We start from the raw sequence: 21503 nt of genomic DNA, 5'->3' as shown, positions 1-21503 counted from the left end.
TATTGCCACACATTTATAAATGTATAACACGCTTCATGGAATAGTGATATTATACTTATGTTTTGCTGGTAAAACATTGTTGTGATAAATCATGGACTGTCTGAGACATTTACTATGTAATGAGCTGTAAAGATTAAAGCAATCGCTATGTGTAATGTTGGTTTTTAATTTAGTTGTTGAGAGTGAGCCAGAAGACATTTTTGCTAATTAGTGATTGACAACAAGTACCTTGTCTGCAAATAATTTAATCATTTAATGTCATCCTACATAATCATAACTTTTTTTACAAGCATTGCAAAAGTCAGCATCCAAACAGTAACTGTGTGTTATAAATAGTACAACATGCAAATCTGAACGACTAAACATTCTATTGTGCAAGCTCAGTAAGCAATCAGAAACATTCTGTATCAAATAAGTAGGAGTTAAGTTCAATATACAAAGTTGGACATAGACTATTCTTCTCTCTACAATTGCACAACTTAACCTATACTTCTCAATAGGTCATTCTTAAATGATAGACAGTGTAAGAAGTCTTTAACTCCCTTACAAGTGTAAAGATCAAAATTCCTTTCACAAAACTTGACTGATTTTAGAGACTAAATATTCATAGTGTAAAGGAGAGTATATTCTGTTTATCCGCTGTATATCCGCTGAATACATGTTCTTTCCTTCATTACATTCCTCCTGACCACGTAGGTTAGTACTGCTAGAGAAAGTCCACCCTGCATCTCATGTCTTATCACAGTATCATAGGCTTCCTGTTACACGCACACAGACACACACACACAAATACACACACGCGCACACACACGGACACACTCTTCTCTGTCTTTATCAAGACAGGAAGCACCTCCGGTTGAGTGGGGACTGCATGGTTCTCTGACGTTGTGTTTCAGTTCAATCGTCATTCACTATGTGATTCATTCACTGTCAAAGACGATCTGATCACTTATGATACGACATGTCACTCCCAGAGTCACTGATAGGACAGCAGCATCCAGTTCAAACATGCATCACCGTAGAGTTCCCCATATCCTCTCTGCTTTTCCTTCTGTCTTTGCTTCTTTATTTTTCTCTTGGCTAATCCTGCTTGCAGAGTGTTTCAGGGTGTGGTCCTGCATTGTGGGAACCATGTTTTGTAGGGCATGGCCTGTCAGTCTCTTTGTGCTTGGTCAGCCTTCCATCCTGTAGAAGCCCAAACATTCCAGTTACTGTTTTCATGTTCTCCTGTCGTCTTCTCCTCTCCTATCATCCCTTGATGGCGTCAGCGGCGAGGGACTCCAGGAGGGATCTGTAAATGTCTGAGCGCAGGAAGCGAGGGTACGAATCTCTCTCCATCAGCCCATAGACAATCTTCTGGGCATCGTCGAAGCATTGGAGGGTAGGAGTCTTCACAGCCCTCTTGATCTGCTCCCTTGTGTAGTAGTCAATGTTTATCTGGAACAAGATTAATTTAGATTTACAAAGTACAGAAGCATTTCATATAGCATGTCTGGAGACATTTGAGGGTGGTTTAATAACTGGATGGTGTTGATGAAATACATTGAAACATCAATGAGGTTACAGAGGGTTATTTGAATCTTTAACATGTAGCCATGTACTGCAATACATAACAGTCTTACCTCTTTAGGAGCCTCAGCCTTTATGAACTGCTCATAGATTTTCTTTGCCTTCGATGACATTCTGAACGATGACTTGATTTTCTTGTACTCCTCACACGTCAGCCAGAACTCAATGTTCTCATCGCTGAATTCAGACTTCAGAAAGGTTCTGAAGGTGGCCAGTCCATCTGTGGGGAAGAACAAAAACAAACCAAGGCATGAAACACTGATACAGCCCCAAGCCTGCACACATGGAGTTTTTGTTCCACATTTTTAGATTTTTAAAATCTGATTTAGCTACTTATCTCTAACTATTTTGATCGTCTCGTGAAGTAAAACTTACATTTAGACTCAAGGAGTCTCTCCAGTGACTGAGACCATTGTTGGGTATCTTCTAAACTTAGCCTGCTGGGAAGAAAATGTGTGTTTGATGACTCAACTAGAGTCAAATCTGGGTAAAAATAAGCTGGTATTTGATGTGAGGACAAAAGGGCACATAGAATCAACATAATTAAGAAATTATTATAGCCGCACAGTTATCAAGTTCTTTCACATATCAAACACTTGGGCCTTTGAGTGTGTGTGTGTGTGTGTGTGTGTGTGTGTGTGTGTGTGTGTGTGTGTGTGTGCGTGCGTGCGTGCGTGCGTGCGTACGTGCGTGCGTGCGTGCGTGCGCCTGTGCTGTGCCAAAGTTAACATAAGTCCTGAAGTTTCATTTGAATCCACACACACTACCATAGATGGATGCTAGAACACACATGGTATTTGAACAATAAAATACATGCAAAATATTAACAATTAGCATTAATGCAGAGTGACAGTGTAAGGAAGAGTAAGAATCCTTACCTCTCAGATGTGGAGTGTGAGAACATGCATTGCAGTCGGCAAATAAAGTTCTTTCCCCTATGGAGAGAAAAAGAGAAATGTCATGATCGTCTCATAAAACAAGACTTATTCCATTGCTGTATAAGGACATTCAGTATGTAGTATCTAGGTAGGAGGTATTTACAGATTTAGTATAACATATACGTATATAAAAGCATTGTAAAAGAAACTATACAAAGTATTTTATATTTAGAAAGTATATTACAGATCCTTAGTATTACTAGACTACATTGAATATTTATCCTTATTACTTGTACAAAAGCTCCACAATACATTTTCCAAATTCCCCAGCTGTTGACTGCATAAAAAAATCTATAAGCTAAACTCACAGGTTCTTGTTCCCCCTCCTGTCGTCCTGCTCCATATTGAAGTGCCGTGTTTGTGTCAGTGTCTCTGTGATGATTAGGCTGGGCATGTTTTAACTCCACACTCTCTGTCTCCTGGTGCTGCTCATGCTGCGATGGATCACTCTCTGTATGGAGGGGTCTCCCCCCACTTCAGGCCTTATATGCAGGGCGCCCCGTTGCTTATGGGCTGGATGGTGAAACACTGAAACATCAGACCCAGCCCAGCAAACCGTAGCAAGAGAGGAAGCCTCCACGCTCTCTTTCTCTCTTCCTGTGACATGCTCTCTCTCTACCTCTGTTTTTAAGGGAGGGTCTAATGTCTCCTTGTTAAAAGCATGCTCTGTATGTCCACAGTATTTGTTATCTTCGCTGCTCAGATGCAAATGACAGAGACAGTGAGAGTGATAGGCAAATCATGACCTTCGCTTACTGCGTTTTGGTACCCTGTTGAAACATCATTGGGATGTTTAAGTTCTATCCAAAAGCATCATATGCACCACAAGTTGTGTTTCTTTCTCTAAAGGTTGACAGTTTACAGGTAAAACCCCTGTGAATGGATTATCAAAGGCAAACTTGCTCTATTGACAAATATTAACAGCAGTTTTGGTCTGATCAATATAGAGCAATTACAGTAGGCAACATCAGATTTTTCACTCTCTTCTAACTAGCCTTTGCATACAGTAGCCATAGTCATATAAACCTCACTTGCCAAATGATCTTTACCAGTAGGCAGCCATGTCCAATTGCCTGTCTGTCATTCTGCACAGTAACTGACTTGGTCCTCCTCAACTTGCCCAAAGATGGCCACAAGCAGTCAAGCCCAACCAAGGGACACCAAAACATGTCCAATTATATTTAATGTGCCTTGTGCCCTCTCGTCCACACCACCACAACTACCTTTATATAATACAGTAAAGCTCAACTAACCAGAGGTTTTAAATGAACACACCGCAATCGCCTGTGTGATTAACACCATACAAACAGTATCCATTCTAGAGGTTCCTGAGTGACGGTATTGAGTAACTCAGACAGTGTCTGAAATGCACTGCACATTACCCACTTCCCTTCGGCTGTTATGACAACCGCTTGGGACTGAGCAAAACTGTGTCAGACTGTGTGTGAGGGACAAGGTGGCGTGATGTCGCCTACGTGCTGTGGTGATATAGGAGAGGTGAGCTCTTGGTCATTTAGCAAGAACATCGCCTTACACCAGCAGCCCTCAGCCCCTCCAATAAAGAAATAAATAATGTTTGTAAATATAATATATTATACCATGCTCTAGGCTTACTGAGCAAATTAATAGTAAGATAAGGCACTATTGTCTGGTCTTCCCTCTATCCAATAGAACAACAACTCTCACATAATACAATCCCATTGAAGTCTGCTTTTATTCATAACCTTGTATGTGTAATAAATTGTAGTTTATCTCAGAATCATCATGCAATACTCAATTGAAGATCCTGCTGAGCTAACCTTGTGTCTTTCAGCGGTTTGGACATCTAGATGGAGCGAAGAAGTGTGCATAGTTGCTAAAAGTCGCCATAGAAAAAAAACTGTTGTTCCTTGGTGATGAGATTACTTCCCTAAAAAGGGGACAAATTCAGGGTGATTTGCCACGCATCACAGCATATGACTGAATCCACTGGTGGGTGTCCTGAGTCAAACTCACAGTTATTGTTAGAGCCATCCCAGATGGCCTTTTTAAGATACAACTTTGAGGAATAGAGCCATCTACAGAGAGGGGTCAAGAGTGGCAGGGCAATTTTTTTCCCAACTTCATGACACAGTTGACATGTGAGCACAACAGCCTTACAGGTAGGCAGGTAGCAGGCTGTGGAAAATGTTTTTGTGTGAATCTCCCTGCCCACCGACCACAGACAATTACTCAGTGTCATAGGACAAGTCAATGATAACCCTCCATCCTGACAACATTTACATCCTGATTTATGGAAGTATAATGTACATTGAAACTGACATGATACGTCCATGCTATATTAGTATTAACAGAGTTAAACAAATAACAGTTACTCATATTTCATATTGTTGACGGATACATATAATGCCCAATTAGCATGGAATGAAGAGAGATTTGTTCCTATTCCACAACAAAGGACACTTTAATAGAAGATTTAACAGCCTCTTAGTTCTGCATTTTTGCAACCATATGCAAGTTATTTCTGTAACCATTCATAACTTAAGTCTTTCCATTTAGACATGCTGTACCGTCGTTCCAATCTATAAAAATTCCCTAGAATTTGACTTTTGATGCAAATGCCACTTTTGACTTATCAGTCAGTCTACAGCAGGGGTGTCATACTCTTTCCATGGAGGGCCTAGTGTATGCAGGTTTTTAGTTTTTCCTTTCAATTAAGACCTAGGCAACCAGGTGAGGGGAGTCTTTAATAATTAGTGACCCTTATTCATCGATCAAGTACAAGGGAGGAGCGAAAAACACGCATTTACTCGGCCCTCCGCGGAATGAGTTTGACATGTGATCTAGAGGTTTGAATGAATGTACTGTTAAGTACTCTGAATCATTGTCACCACTCATCACTACACACCACTCATCTCTAATCGTTCTCCATACTTTATATTCATTTATTCTTCATCTACAACTCATAAGTCATTTCCTGTGGTCATTCTCCTTGTTTGACTTTGTGAATCTTGACTCTGAAACCCTTGATCCCTGACCTCTACCAGAGGGTCCTGGCTTTGCGTCTGAGCCCTAGGTAGGCGTCTGACCTGAGGAACCTGGGGCATGAGTCTCTCTCCATCAGTCTGTACACATTTCTCACTGCCTCATCAAAGCAGCACAGACCAGGAGACTTCATGGATGTTTTGATCTTCATAGTGGTGGTCAATGTTAATTTGTAGGGGCGAAACACAAACCATGACAATGAGTGTGAAGGGAAATTTTATGAAAGGCCTGAGCGGAACGATATGGTCATCTTTCCACCCTAAGCTTGCCAATTCATTCATTCATTGCATGAGCTTGCTCAAATCATACCTTGTCCCATCTGCTTGCTATTTGTATTTTGAAAGAGTAATTTTCCCATGTCAGAACGTTACAATGGTTGTCAAATGATTCTGATGAGAGGCTGTTATCTTTGCCCGCCATCTTGCTATCTCTATTATGAAATAGCCTTTTCCCACATCAGCAAAGTACATGGTATTATCTAGTCACACTTTAGGAATTATAGCTACATTTGTGGGTATGCTACTTTAGCTTGTAATATGTTAGCATTTGGATAGCTGCTACTACCAAGGTGAAAGCTGAAGCATAGCCTGACTAACTGACCTCTCACTGGGCCTGGGGATGGAGGAACTCCTGGTAGATCTCTTTTGCTTTTTCCAGGAGAGGTCGGCTGGTGAGGTGTTCTCTCTGTAGTCACGGCATGCTAGCCAGAACTCAATATTCTCCTCACGGAATTCAGACTGCAGGAAGGATCTGCAGGCTGCAAAGAACCCTGTGGGATTAGCATGCTAAAGTCAGAAGTTGGTCTTATGAGACTGTACTATTGAAGATAATAAATGTACTCTGGGCCAATGTGGTTAAAACAGTTGTCCTTACTTTTGTCCTTCAACTCTTTCTCAAGAGTTGGTTGAATTCTTCTACTGTCCGCTTGACGACACGTTTTTGGATTAGATGGGTTTTGTAAATCAATATTACTATTTGACATGTTATTGTTGTGAAATAGTCTCTACTGTTGCTGTACTTACTTGATTTTTTTAGAAAAGGAGTCATCATTTATCTTCTGTACCAGAATACACTGAATGTCTTTTTTCTATCTTTTTCGGCTTAAAAGGATATCGATCCTGTGGAAATTGAGGAAGTAGTATACATTAAGATCTGATCTTGATATATTACCAACAGCTTCTCTTTATTTCTGTATTGGTGTAAATATAAAACACTTACTGCATTTTGTTTTATTATATGATATTTGTCCTCATGTGTTTGTATATATTGAATACTTAAAATGCCTCTTTCCTAGATATATACAGTACGAGTGAAAAGTTTGGACACACCTTCTCATACAAGGGTTTTTCTTTATTTTTACTATTTTCTACATTGTAGAATAATAGTGATGACATCAAAACTATGAAATAACACATATGGAATCATGTAGTAACCGAAAAAGTGTTGAACAAATGTGAGATTCTTCACCGTAGCCACCCTTTGACTTGATGACAGCTTTGCACACTCTTGGCATTCTCTCAACCAACTTCACGAGGTAGTCACCTGGAATGCATTTCAATTAACAGGTGTACCCTGTTAAAAGTTAATTTGTGGAATTTCTTTCCTTCTTAATGTGTTTGAGCCAATCAGTTGTGTTGTGACAAGGTAGGGGTGGTATACAGAAGATAGCCCTATTTGGTAAAAGTTTCTTCAAATAAGAAAAGAGAAATGACAGTCCATCATTACTTTAAGATATGAAGTTCAGTCAATGCGGAACATTTCAAGAACTGAACGTTTCTTCAAGTGCAGTCCCAAAAACCATCAAGAGCTATGATGAAATTGGCTTTCATGAGGACCGCCACAGGAAAGAAAGGCCCAGAGTTAGAAGATAAGTTCATTAGATTTAACTGCACCTCAGATTGCAGCTCAAAGAAATACATCACAGAGTTCAAGTAACAGACACATCTCAACATCAACTGTTCAGAGGAGACTGTGTGAATCAGGCCTTCATGGTTGAATTGCTGCAAAGAAACCACTACTAAAAGACACCAATATGAAGAAGAGACTTGCTTGGGCCAAGAAACACGAGCAATGGACATTAGACCGGTAGAAATCTGTCCTTCTGTCTGATGAGTCCAAATGTGAGATTTCTGGTTCCAACCGCCGCAGAGTAGCGTCTCACACAGACATGTGTGTGGTTCCCACCATGAAGCATGGAGGAGGAGGTGTGATGGAGTGGGGGTGCTTTGCTGGTGACACTGTCTGTGACTTATTTAGAATTCAAGGCACACTTAACCAGCATGGCTACCACAGCATTCTGCAGCGAAACTCCATCCCATCTGGTTTGCGCTTAGTGGGACTATAATTTCTTTTCCAACAGGACAATGACCCAAACCACACCTCCAGGCTGTGTAAGGATTATTTGACCAAAAAGGAGAGTGATGGAGTGCTGCATCAGATGACCTGGCATCCACAATCACCCGACCTCAACCCAATTGAGAAGGTTTGGGATGAGGTGGACCACAGAGTGAAGGAAAAGCAGCCAACAAGTGCTCAGTATATGTGGGAACTCCTTCAAGACTGTTGGGAAAGCATTCCTCATGAAGCTGGTTGAGAGAATGCCAAGAGTGTGCAAAGCTGTCGTCAAGGCAAAAGTTGGCTACTTTGAAGAATATATTTTGATTTGTTTATCCTCTTACATCTAGACGTTCCGCTAGCGGAACACCTGCTCCAATATCCAATGATGGGCGTGGCGCGAAATACAAAGTCCTCGAAAATCCGAAAACTTCCATTTTTCAAACATATGACTATTTTACACCATTTTAAACATAAGACTCTCCTTTAACTAACCACACGTTCCGATTTCAAAAAAGCTTTACAGTGAAAGCAAAACATTAGATTATGTCAGCAGAGTACCCAGCCAGAAATAATCAGACACCCATTTTTCAAGCTAGCATATAATGTCACAAAAAACAAAACCACAGCTAAATGCAGCACTAACCTTTGATGATCTTCATCAGATGACACTCCTAGGACATTATGTTATAGAATACATGCATGTTTTGTTCAATCAAGTTCATATTTATATCAAAAAACTGCTTTTTACATTAGCATGTGACGTTCAGAACTAGCATTCCCACCGAACACTTCCGGTGAATTTACTAAATTACTCACGATAAACGTTCACAAAAAACATAACAATTATTTTAAGAATTATAGATACAGAACTCCTTTATGCAATCGCGGTGTCCGATTTTAAAATAGCTTTTCGGTGAAAGCACATTTTGCAATATTCTGAGTAGATAGCCCGGCCATCATGGCTAGCTATTTTGACACCCACCAAGTTTGGTACTCACCAAACTCAGATTTACTATAAGAAAAATTGGATTACCTTTGCTGTTCTTTGTCAGAATGCACTCCCAGGACTTCTACTTCATCACCCAATGTTGTTTTGGTTCCAAATAATCCATAGTTATATCCAAATAGCAGCATTTTGTTGTGCGTTCAAGACACTATCCGAAGGGTCACGAAGGGTGACGTGCCCGGCGAGTTTCGTAACAATAAAATGCAAAATATTCCATTACCGTACTTCGAAGCATGTCAAACGCTGTTTAAAATCAATTTTTATTCGATTTTTCTCGTAAAAAAGCGATAATATTCCGACCGGGAGTCGTTGTTTTCGTTCAAAGACAGAGAAAGTAAAATGGACTCTTCTCGTGCACGCGCGCACCAGTCTTATTGTTCTCAGATCGACCACTATCCAAATGCGCTACTGTTTTTCAGCCATGGCCTGCAAAGTCCTCATTCAACGTTCTGGCGCCCTCTGAGAGCCTATGGGAGCATTAGAAAATGTCACGTTACAGCAGAGATCCCCTATTTTGTATAGAGATGATCAAGAAGGCCAAGAAATGGTCAGAGAGGGCGCTTCCTGTTTGGAATCTTCTCAGGTTTTGGCCTGCCAAATGAGTTCTGTTATACTCACAGACACCATTCAAACAATTTTAGAAACTTTGGAGTGTTTTCTATCCAAAGCTAATAATTATATGCATATTCTAGTTTCTGGGCAGGAGTAATAATCAGATTAAATCGGGTACGTTTTTTATCCGGCCGTGAAAATACTGCCCCCTATCCATAACAAGTTATGAACACTTTTTTGGTTACTACACGATTCCATATGTGTTATTTCATAGTTTTGATGTCTTCACTATGTAGAAAATAAAGAAAAACCCTTGAATGTGTAGATGTGTCCAAACTTTAAAAAACATTTTACCCCTTTTTTGTGTTATCCAATTGGTAGTTACAGTCTTGTCTCATTGCTGCAACTTCCTTATGGACTCGGGAGAGATGGAGGTCGAGAGCCGTGCGTCCTCCAAAACACAACCCAACTAAGTCGCACTGCCTCTTGACACAATGCCCACTTAACCCGGAAGCCAGCCATCTGTTAGAGGAAATACCGTACACCTGGCAACCGTGTCAGCGAGCACTGCGCCCAGCCCACCACAGGAGTCACTAGTGCACGATAGGACAAGGACATCGGCCAAACCCTCCCCTAACCCAGACAACGCTGGGCCAATTGTGTGCCGCCCCATGGGTCTCCCAGTTGCGGCTGGCTGCGACAGAGCCTGGACTCGAACCAAGAATCTCTAGTGGCACAGCTAACACTGCAGTGCCTTAAACCACTGCGTCACTCGCGGGGCCTGTGTCCAAACTTTTGACTGGTACGGTACATTAGCTTACCTTCTCGTCTGTGTCATATTTTGCAGCTGATCGTTATATTCATTGATCCGTATCTTTGAAAATAATAGTTTTGGCATCTTCACGTAAATGACAGTGTTTCCTCCTAGGAGATAGCTGTACACTGTATGGGCATCTCAGGAGTCTCAGGAGAGGTTTGTTCTGGGGACATTTGGGACTTGCTGGTGCAGGCCACCCCTAGATAACTCCCCTAGGGCATTTACAGTCCTGGACAGTTCTAATTTCAAATTTCTTCACATTTTCCCCGCTTTCTTCCACCGTTTTTCCATTCATCAATATAATGGAACTTTTGAGAGCTATTTCCTACAGTGTTTGTGTTTTATAGTATAAATAGTACATATATTACTAAATCACACTCTATGAAGACACATCTTTCATGATTCAACACTATAATAATTCCCTCTGAAGACATTGCATGCCAGTGAATGGAAATGACCATATTTTAAAACAGGAAGATGTTAAGGAGCAGTGTCTGTCTGCCCACCTTAATATGATCGTCAGGGTTTACTCACATCTATACTCCTCCACATACAACTTCCTGAGAACATCTGTCATTTACTGTGAATGGTAACTTTGCTAACATAAGAGGAAGAATAATATGTAATAGAAAAAGGGACCATGGCCATGGCAATCTGAATGGGTAACCATCATACTGTCCTATCAAGGTGTGTCTGTAAAACTGGGAGTGGTCCGATATTCTCATCTATTGCAACAAGGCTTGTGAGTCAGATTATATTGATCTTCTTATTGCTGCTTTATTTTGGCTTAGGTTACCCTAGCCATAGATAAGAATAGAAAGACTCACTGAAATCGTAGTCATATGGAATTTCATAACATGCAAATCATTTTTTTGAAGCTTCCCCCCGAGTTCCCCCTAGAGTGTTGTGGTGTGTTTGTGGACTCCTGTGGAGAGATCGGCTGGTCACATCTACCTATAGTTAGTGTGAGTATTTTGAACTTTCCTAACTACAAACCCTGGTACTGACATGGTGTGTGATGTGGAGGGGTAAAAGCAGAAGGGCAACCCACCTACTGAGAATCTCCTCATGTGTATCTCATTTGACATGCTTGACTAATGGCTGGGTCCCAAAGGGGCTCACAATGAACACATATAAACCCTGACATCAGAGGATATGAAAATTCATGTTGTTTGTGCTAGTGGAAATTGAAAACCTAAACCCCAGGAAGAAATAATTAATATACTCACATAGATGTGACCTTTTGTGGTGATTTGATTTGTGTTTCTTGTGTTATGTGTTTTGCACCAATAATGTGGTTATATGTGGATTTATAATTCCATACATATTTTAGGGATTCATTGTGAACTAACTAAGTTTTCCATTAGATACATACATGCAGATACTATGAAAATACTTTGTCTTACACAAATACAACTAAATTAAATAGAGGTGTGTCTTGGTGAATCAGATTTGGACAAGGATGAACAGATGAGTCATGCCCTAGGTACAGTATGTACTGTAGCGTACGTGTGTGCCTGTGTGTGTGTGCGCATGTGCGTGTGCAGCATTCTCTCACTCTACTTCCACTCACATAAACACCAATGACCAGCCCCATATCATATCACTACCCGTGTGTTGACATTGTATCAGTAACAGAGTAAAGGTGTGAGAGAAAACACAAAATGGTATCTTATGGGGAAAACACTTTGGTAACACAATGTTCCATGGAAGTCCTGCCTGTCACTCTCAGTGAAGATTAGATTATGAATCTGAGATGTATGACTGGTTCTTAACAGAACGAATCTACAATGACACCCTTTGAGCTCTGTGTGTGTGTTTTGTTTTATTTATTTTGAAGTTTGTGTGGCAGGATGGAAAAGATCACTATGGGTGATCCAGACACTCATCCAATGTTTATTGATGTGATTTACTGGAGCGGAAGTAATTGTGTTTTCCTGTTTGTTTCTTTTCATCCATTCCATTCAGGTGTATCTAATTTAACTGAGTTTCAGGGTGGTAAAGAGGGACACCAACACATGCAACATGAGTGAGCAAGACAATGTGAGCAAGACAAAGGAGCTGATCGTGTAGTACAGGAAAAGGCGGGCCGAACGGGCCCCCATTAACATCGACGGGGCTGTAGTGGAGCGGGTCGAGAGTTTCAAGTTCCTTGGTGTCCACATCACCGACGAACTATCATGGTCCAAACACACCAAGACAGTTGTGAAGAAGGCACGACAACACCTTTTCACCCTCAGGAGACTGAAAAGATTTGGCATGGGTCCCCAGATCCTCAAAAAGTTCTACAGCAGTACCATCGAGAGCATCCTGACCGGTTGCATCACCGCATGGTATGGCAACTGCTCGGTATCTGACCGTAAGGCGCTACAGAGGGTAGTGCGTACGGCCCAGTACATCACTGGGGCCAAGTTTCCTGCCATCCAGGACCTATATACTAGGCGGTGTTAGAGGAAAGCCCAAACATTTTTCAAAGACTCCGATCACCCAAGTCATAGACTGTTCTCTCTGCTATCGCACGGCAAGCGGTACTGGAGCGCCAAGTCTAGGACCAAAAGGCTCCTTAACAGCTTCTACCCCAAAGCCGTAAGACTGCTGAACAATTAATCAAATTGCCGCACCCCCCTTTTGTTTTTACACTGCTGCTACTCGCTGTTTATTATATACAGTATGCATTAGTCACTTCACTTTACCCTTACCTACAAATTACCTCCACTAACCGGTACCCCCGTCATTTGTTTTGTATTATTTCAACATAGGGTGTGAAACTACCAGTCAGCCATGATGTTGCATCATAGGATGCGGACATTGGGACATGTCGACTTGCAGTCCACAGTCAACATGATGACAGAGAACTATATTGATACTGTAAATGGCTGCATTTATTTTATTTTTGTATTTTATTTTTACAATACAAAACTAAACATACACATACAAATGACAACATACAGACACACACAAACATCCACAACATCACCCCTGGCCAGACACAGCTGCTCATACCCCCATCTCCAGCGCCAGCATCACTCTCGGCCACATGGCCTCAAACTGTACCATTTTGTTTCTCTCTGTCGCCGACACACTTTCAACATTTAGATAATAAATAAGTTGACATTTCCACTGTGTTAACTATGGAGGATTGGTTGATTTCCCGTTTTGAAGTACTGTATATGTTTTTTAGAAATGGTTAACGAGAAAAGTATCATCCAACCCAGCCGGTATCTCACTGCGCCCTCATATGCCATGTCTTGAAATATACAGACAGACAGATTAAGAGGACATTTACATTGTAAATGGCTCAATTCTTAGAATGTGTATTTTTACTCTAGCACTTGGACACATTATAGCAGGCAATTACTTCAGTCACATTTCATTAGATTTTTTTTTACAATCGAAGTCAACATTCATTCAACTTCATTTAATTACTTACTATATAAAAGGTAATTGTTGACTGTATAGGGCAACTAAAAATCCCTAAAAATTCCATTATTAGTATTTGTAGACTATGACCTGGAGGTTAAACCCTGACAGAGGGATTTATTTTGTGATATCTGATGTGACATTCCTAAATGTTTAGTGGAACTGTACTGTGCTACTGTATCTTCCAGCAGAGAAAGTTACCCTTAGAGCAGCTATTCCTCTTTCTGCCTCTCTCTCTCTTTCTCTCTCTCTCTCTCTCTCTCGCTCTTGCTCTCTCTTTCTCTCTCTGTTTCTCTCTCTCTCTTCTCTCAAGTGGAGCCTCAGGCTGTGACACCTATTATGAGGTCTTTAGATGACTGGCTAATTAAATGTAGCTGTAATTAAATTATAATGAGTAGCTAAGAGACAGCAGATGAAACAGTCAATTCATTAATTGCCTGGCCTGTGAATAGAGTAGGACCATGTTAGCTCTGTTAGTCTGTCTGGGTCTATCTGGGAGAGGGACGGCCACACCACTGTCCATAACGTACATTGAACCCAAACAGTTGTATTTGTGGTAGAGCATGAAGTCTTGTAGAGACAATTTGTTCTGTTCTGTAATTTTGATATTGTGTCAGCAGACAGTTGGTAAGGTTATTGTTTTGTCATTGACTTGTCTGCTTCCTTGTAAGATGGTGTGGTACCAAGAAAGAGGTTCTAGATGTGCTTGGTAAATATCATTTTGGTTTACAAAGAATGCACTCAAATCAACTTGCACCTAATAATCTCTGACATGACTAGAAACATAACCTTTCTCACATTCGCAATAACCATGAGTGAACTAACGCCTCAGGATGTCAATGTAACCGTTTATTTCCACCGATTACAGTGTTTTGGCAATCCCTATTGTGAAAGTGCTACTGATTTTAACTCAATTTAGCAACATAGCGTCAATTGTGAAATTCTGTACTTCAATATTCAACATTTTGAGAAAGGAGACTCAGTCTTGCCTCAGTTCTCAGTTTTCAGTTTTGTTCTTACTGTCAATAATATCTGACCTGCTAGCAGGAGTTGTTGCATTGCACTAGCATCTCACTAACATCTCATTACATAAATAATCTTTACAATAATAACCTGGTAACAACACAGTCATTTACATAGTGTAAGAACAGGAAGGCAGATTACTACAGCATTACAACATGAAGGTACAGTAGACAATGTAAAGAGGCATATTATCGGATAACTATTGTATATTGGGGAAAAACTGCAAATATATGAGGACAATCTCATCTCAGGAGTGCCAATGTTATTGTCAAACTATGCAAAGCAACTTTCAAATGCCAGTGTGCTGCTGAAACTTTATTGACACATAAAACAAGCGGACGTGCACACCCTTACTATTCTGCTGCCGCTTATGACGTACACACCTACGATAGGTGAGGCTATCATAGTTTTGTGATGCATGACTCAATGTGGGTCCCACTAGTCTTAAGTGGCTTCCTGTTCTCCTCCTTTCCTTGACCTGCAATCGGAAAACCAGTGGAGAGGTAAAAGCACTATGGACTAGGTGCTGCAGCAAGCTGGCACCCATTGTCAGGCTTATAGAGTGTTAGGATGAGGGACACCATTTTCCACAGCTCTAAGTGTTGGGATGAGGGACACCATTCTCCACAGCTCTGAGGACAGGGTGGGTGTCTGTGTCTGCAAAACCCTCACAGACTTCCTCTGAACTGAGGTGGAAGTGAAACGGCTTGGCATCCAAGGAAACACAGGAGATTCAGGAGAAGTCAGACTGACAGTGTTATATTTTGTGGTTTCTGAAATCCCCTCATAGAAAAAACAGCTCAGGCGTTATGGTTCAAATTCTCATGTCTGTCGGGCCTTGGTCAGCAGAATCTACAGTGTGGTTGCAAGGACTAGAGACTTGGTTCACTTGTTCACAAAAGTGAAAAGAGTTTATGCAATGGCATTATTCAGAAACAATAGCATATGGCCCTGTTAAATGTATAGGTTGAGATAAAAAATATATTTAAAAAAACTAAGCTGGTCCATGGTTCATTTGCTCATGAATTTCAATTTCTCTTTGAAACTTTGACTCGTAATTCATAATTTGTTCAGAAAAAGTTATGCATGAAATTGTATGAAATGTATGCACTCACTACTGTGAGTCGCTCTGGATAAGAGTGTCTGCTAAATGACTAAAATGTAAAATGTAAATGTAAATCTGAAATGGCGTCTTTGCTGCCATCTAGTGGATATTAATAAGAAACCGAGCTGTACATTCAGTAGTAGTTAATGCTGAGAAGGGAGCAAATATGATAAAATAATTTCATTTGAAAAATTTCTCCTCAAAAATGTATCCTCAAATACTGACTTTCCAAACATACCTGCAAACCCTTCATCATATATACTGAACTGTTACTGTTTACTGTCAAAGCAGCATCTGGGGTGAGGGAATCAGAGGTGAGGACTGTGTGTGCGTGTGTGTGTGTTCAGAATGGGGTGTTCAGAAGGAACTAGGGATAAGGTATGTTCCCAGATAATGTAAGAAACCCATTTCTAAACCTTTAATGCAGAAAGCCCTACTGCAGGAGGTAAGCTATGAAAGGACTTCAGCCTTTCCCAGTCAGGACCAGGGACAATTTGTGGGACTCAGCAGAGTCTTAGACACCTTATCTCCCTCCCTCCATGAGTTCTTCCGCTGCTACTTTACCAGACGCAAAGTCCCTGGGAGTTATCTCTTCTGCTCTGCAGCCCAGAGAAGGCCAACCTGCTGGGGCCTCACGACCTCTATCCCCTCCCTGTCTGTCTCCCAAATCAGCACCCAGCCATCACAGGGGTCTATCAGAATAGGGATGGGATGGGATTAAATTAAACAGAATCCATAGAGCATATTTGTTGGTACTGTCCATCGATGGCTCGCTTTTGGAGTCAGGTCCAGGAATAGTACTTACTATCTCATAATATTTCAGATGGACCTGCAAACTGTATTGTTAGGGGATCTGAAAAACCACGATAGTCAATGGGAAATATCCTTATAGTCTTGGGTAAAGTATTTATTTTTAGGGCAATATCAGTAGAATGTTACAAATAGGGAGGTTCAGGACCTTCGTAAGATATCATAAAAAAAGGGGGGAGTGCTGTGGGATTATTTAAGACCCTCTAAGAAGAGGTAGGGTTTCAGATATTTTCAGACACACACACACACACACACACACACACACACACACACACACACACACACACACACACACACACACACACACACACACACACACACACCAAGAGATGATTGAGAGGCTTTCAGAACTATCCTTCTTCCCAATGTCCCTTGCCCTCTGCCAACCCAGTGGGTCATGTGATTAGCATGGCATGAAGTCTCTACCATGTTGTGAGATTTCACTGTTATTTTGTCTGTCCCTGCCTGCTCTAACTTGTTTATGCAACCAGGTTTTAAAGGAACAAAGACAAAATAGTGTTTCTATATGTAATGTCACCTTCAACAACCGAATTAAAACTTCACTTTACACTTGGAACTTGAAGTCATCTTTCTTTGTTTCCAAATATATTATGCTGTGTTATTGTCTTTTCTTCAGGCCCAAACAATGCCCTGTCCTATAATTGACAGAGATATTGTTTATGTTGCTTTGATCCAATCTTTGTATTGGCTCAGGCAGATTTGTATTATCATCCCAGCCCTGAAAGGGAGATTATTTTAATGCAATAGTATGTTTTGTAGAGACCTAAATCCCTGCTGTATCCCCGGGCTGGTGTGGTATTATGTAGATGTTACTGTGTCACTGGTCTCATCTCATTTATAACCCTACTGTCTTATTAATGTTCTGTCTTCAAGTTTCATATTCCAAATGGCAGACGCCGTCTTGGTTAGAGAACTTTCCTCTCTTCTGTAGTTAGACAGAAACACATGCAAGCACGTACGCACACACAAGAACATGAACAACCTCAGTCACCCGAGCCACGGACTGTTCCCTTGGTCATCGTCTGACAGAAAGAGACAGTACATGTGCATCAGAGCTAAGACCGAGAGCTTCTATTGGACCATCAGACTGTTGAAGAGCCATCACTAGCCATCTACCAGGTGATGCACACTCACTCACTATCACAAACACACACACAAGCTATCACAGACAAATGCACACACACGCACGCACACACACACGCACGCACGCACGCACGCACGCACGCACACACACACACACACACACACACACACACACACATTCCCACAGCCAACGCTGCTGTTCCCTGGTGTAGACAATAAACCCCTGGACCCTACTGCATTCTCAACATACAGCTGTAGCTCATTCTAATATTTCATCTACTGTACATTGTATTATAGTTACGCTGTTTATACACACTATAGTTCATAGTTCACTCTAATAAATCTACTGCTGTACATCTCGTTCCTAGCTGATCTTGCATTTGGATTACTGTTACAGTGCTATTTGGATTGTTAATTAGACTCGTTCCTAATTTTCTTGATATATATAAATATATATATTTATTTAATTTATTATTTGTGTACTTGTTTGGCATTTTACTGCATTGTTAGGAGATAGTGCGTGCAGAAAAATGCTTATGTTACTATAACATCTGCTAAACTTTGTATGCGACCAATACATTTTGACTTGATTTGACAAACTGCACACACACACACACACACACACACACACACACACACACACACACACACACACACACACACACACACACACACACACACACACACACACACACACACACACACACACACTTAGAGCCTTAGTAACAGATGGGCTGCATTGCAGAACCACCTGCTTTTTGGCAGAAACATCAGCATTACATTCTCCCAATGTGATCACTCTGACCTCCTCCCTATAGGCTGTCTCATCGTTATCGGTGACACTGTTGTGTCATCAGCAAACATAATGATGGTGTTGGAGTCAAGCCTGGCCGTGCAGTCATGAGTGAACAGGGAGTACAGGAGGGGACTGAGCACGCACCCCTGGTGGTCTGCTTGAAACATGTTGGTATTACAGACTCAGACAGGGAGAAGTTGAAAATGTCAGTGAAGACACTTGCCAGTTACTCAACGCATGCTTGGAGTGCATGTACTGGTAATCCGTCTGGCCCTGTGGCCTTGTGAATGTTGACCTGTTTAAAGGTCTTTCTCACATTGGCTGCGGAAAGCGTGATCACACAGTTGTCCAGAACAGCTGATGCTCTCATGCATGTTTCAGTGTTACTTGCCTCAAAGCGAGCATAGAAGTTATTTAGCTCGTCTGGTAGGCTCATGTCACTGGGCAGCTCTCGGCTGTGCTTCCCTTTGTAATCTCTAATAGTTTGCAGGCCCTGCCACATCCGACGAGCGTCGGAGCCGGTGTAGTACGATTCAATCTTAGTCCTGTATTGACACTTTGTCTGTTTGATGGTTCGTCGGAGGGCATAGCGGGATTTCTTATAAGCTTCTGGGTTAGAGTCCCGCTCCTTGAAATCGGCAGCTCTACCCTTTAGATCAGTGCGAATGTTGCCTGTAATCCATGGCTTCTGGTTGGGGTATGTACGTACAGTCACTGTGGGGACGACGTCCTCGATGCACTTATTGATAAAGCCAGTGACTGATGTGGTGTACTCCGCAATGCCATCGGAAGAATCCCGGAACAAATTCTAGTCTGTGCTAGCAAAATCGTCCTGTAATTTAGCATCTGCTTCATCTGACCACATTTTTATAGACCGAGCCACTGGTGCTTCCTGCTTAATTTTTGCTTGTTTGCAGGAATCAGGAGGATAGAATTATGGTCAGATTTGCCAAATGGAGTGCGAGGGAGAGCTTTGTATGTGTCTCTGTGTGTGGAGTAAATGTTGTCGAGAATATTTTTCCCCTCTGGTTGCACATGTGACATGCTGATAGAAATTAGGTAAAACTGATTTGTTTCCCTGCATTAAAGTCCCCTGCCACTAGGAGCGCCGTCGCTAGATGATCGTTTTCCTGTTTGATTATGGCGGTATACAGCTCATTGAATGCGGTTTTAGTGCCAGCATCGGTCTGTGGTGGTATGTAGACAGCTATGAAAAATACAGATGAAAACTCTCTAGGTAGATAGTGTGGTCTTCAGCTTATCATGAGATACTCTACCTCAGGCGAGCAAAACCGCGAGACTTCCTTAGATATCGTGCACCAACTGTTGTTTACATAAATGCATAGGCCCCCAGCCCTGTGTGTTACCAGAGGCTGCTGTTCTGTCCTGCCGATAGAGTGTATAACCCGCCAGCTGTATGTTCTTAATGTCGTCGTTCAGCCACGACTCGGTGAAACATAAGATATTACAATTTTGAATGTCCCATTGGTAGGATAAACGTGCTTTCAGTTCATCCCATTTATTTTCCAGCGATTGAATGTTAGCTAGCAGAACAGAAGGTCAGGGCAGATTAGCTACTTGTCACCTGATCCTCACAAGGCACCCTGATCTCTTTCTGCAAAATCTCAGTTTCCTTCTCCAGTGAATAACGGGGATCTGGGCCTGGTCGGGTGTCTGTATTATATCCCTCCAGTCCGACTCATTGAAGAATAACTCTTCTTCCAGTTTGAGGTGAACAATCCAGTTCTGATGTCCAGAAGCTCTTTTCGGTCATAAGAGACGGTAGCAGCAACATTATGTACAAAAAAAGTCACGAAAAATGTGAAAAAACAATGAAAATAGCATGGTTGGTTAAGAGCCTATAAGACGGGTGCCATCACAGTCTAACCTCAACCAAATGTTTTCTGTAGTTGCGGATAAGACCTGCACGACAGTCAGGAGGACTTTTGGAACATTCCTTTTTATAAATCTGTTTCAGTTCAGCAATATTCTTGGGATTTCTGGTGTGAACCGTTCTCGAGGTCATGCCACAGCATCTCAATCGGGTTGAGGTCAGGACTCTGACTGGGCCACTCCAGAAGCCGTATTGTCTTCTATTGAAGCCATTCTGTTGTTGATGTACTTCTTTTTGGGTTGTTGTCCTTCAATTGGCGGACGGACAGCCTAACATTCTCCTGCAAAATGTCTTGATAAACTTGGGAATTCATTTTTTTCGTCGGTGATAGCTAGCTGACCAGGCCATGAGGCAGCAAATTAGCCCCAAACCATGATGCTCCCTCCACCATACTTTACAGTTGGGATGAGGTTTTGATGTTGGTGTGCTGTGCCTTTTTTCTCCACACATAGTGTTGTGTGTTCCTTCCAAACAACTCAACTGTAGTTTCATCTGTCCACTGAATATTTAGCTAGTAGTGCTATGGAACATCCAGGTGCTCTTTTGCGAACTTCAGACATGCAGCAATTTCTTTTTGGACAGTAGTAGCTTCTTCCGTGGTGTCCTCTCATGAACACCATTCGTATTTTGTGTTTTACATATCGTAGCCTCGTCAACAGAGATGTTAGCATGCTCCAGAGATTTCTATAAGTCTTTAGCTGACACTCTAGGATTCTTCTTAACCTCATTGAGCATTCTGCGCGGCCACTCCTAGGGAGAGTAGAAACAGTGCTGAACTTTCTCCATTTATAGACACATTTGTCTTACCGTGGACTGATGAACATAAAGGCTTTTAGAAATACTTTTGTAACCCTTTCCAGCTTCATGCAAGTCAACAATTCTTAATATTAATCTTCTGAGATCTCTTTTGTTCGAGGCATGATTCACATCAGGCAATGCTTCATGTGAATAGCAAACTCACATTTTGTGAGTGTTTTTTATATTGGAGGGCAACTCTAACCAATCTCGTCTCATTGATTTGACACCAGGTTAGCTGACTCCTGACTCCAATTAGCTTTTGGAGAAGTCATTAGCCTAGGGGTTCACATACTTTTCCCAACCAACACTG

At 41.5% G+C, this 21503-nt stretch overlaps 2 protein-coding genes across 3 annotated transcripts; both read right to left on the bottom strand.

Moving 5' to 3' along the window:
- Window positions 1-227: 227 nt before the first annotated feature.
- LOC115158569 (regulator of G-protein signaling 21) lies at window positions 228-3105 on the bottom strand. 2 transcript variants are annotated; one of them, XM_029707677.1, is made up of 5 exons: window positions 2816-3105; window positions 2448-2504; window positions 1945-2006; window positions 1623-1789; window positions 228-1437 (listed from the first exon to the last, which is right to left on the bottom strand). In XM_029707677.1, the coding sequence occupies exons 1-5, from the start codon at window positions 2899-2901 to the stop codon at window positions 1249-1251; spliced, it is 561 nt and encodes a 186-aa protein (XP_029563537.1). In that variant the 5' UTR covers window positions 2902-3105; the 3' UTR covers window positions 228-1248. The 2 variants fall into 2 exon arrangements, with proteins under 2 accessions (XP_029563537.1, XP_029563536.1); XM_029707676.1 differs by having other exon boundaries at window positions 1945-2009; window positions 2816-3103.
- Window positions 3106-5526: 2421 nt separating this feature from the next.
- Window positions 5527-10324, bottom strand: LOC115159012 (regulator of G-protein signaling 5). Its single transcript, XM_075074249.1, is given in 7 exon segments — window positions 5527-5680; window positions 5682-5715; window positions 6146-6182; window positions 6185-6300; window positions 6405-6442; window positions 6554-6649; window positions 10248-10324. Coding segments are annotated over 7 exon segments (552 nt in total).
- Window positions 10325-21503: the final 11179 nt, after the last annotated feature.

This window comes from Salmo trutta, chromosome 22 (assembly GCF_901001165.1).
Source record: "Salmo trutta chromosome 22, fSalTru1.1, whole genome shotgun sequence".
Taxonomy (NCBI): Eukaryota; Metazoa; Chordata; class Actinopteri; order Salmoniformes; family Salmonidae; genus Salmo; species Salmo trutta.
Note: the sequence above shows the minus strand (reverse complement) of the source record. Positions and strands in the feature narration are given on the sequence as shown.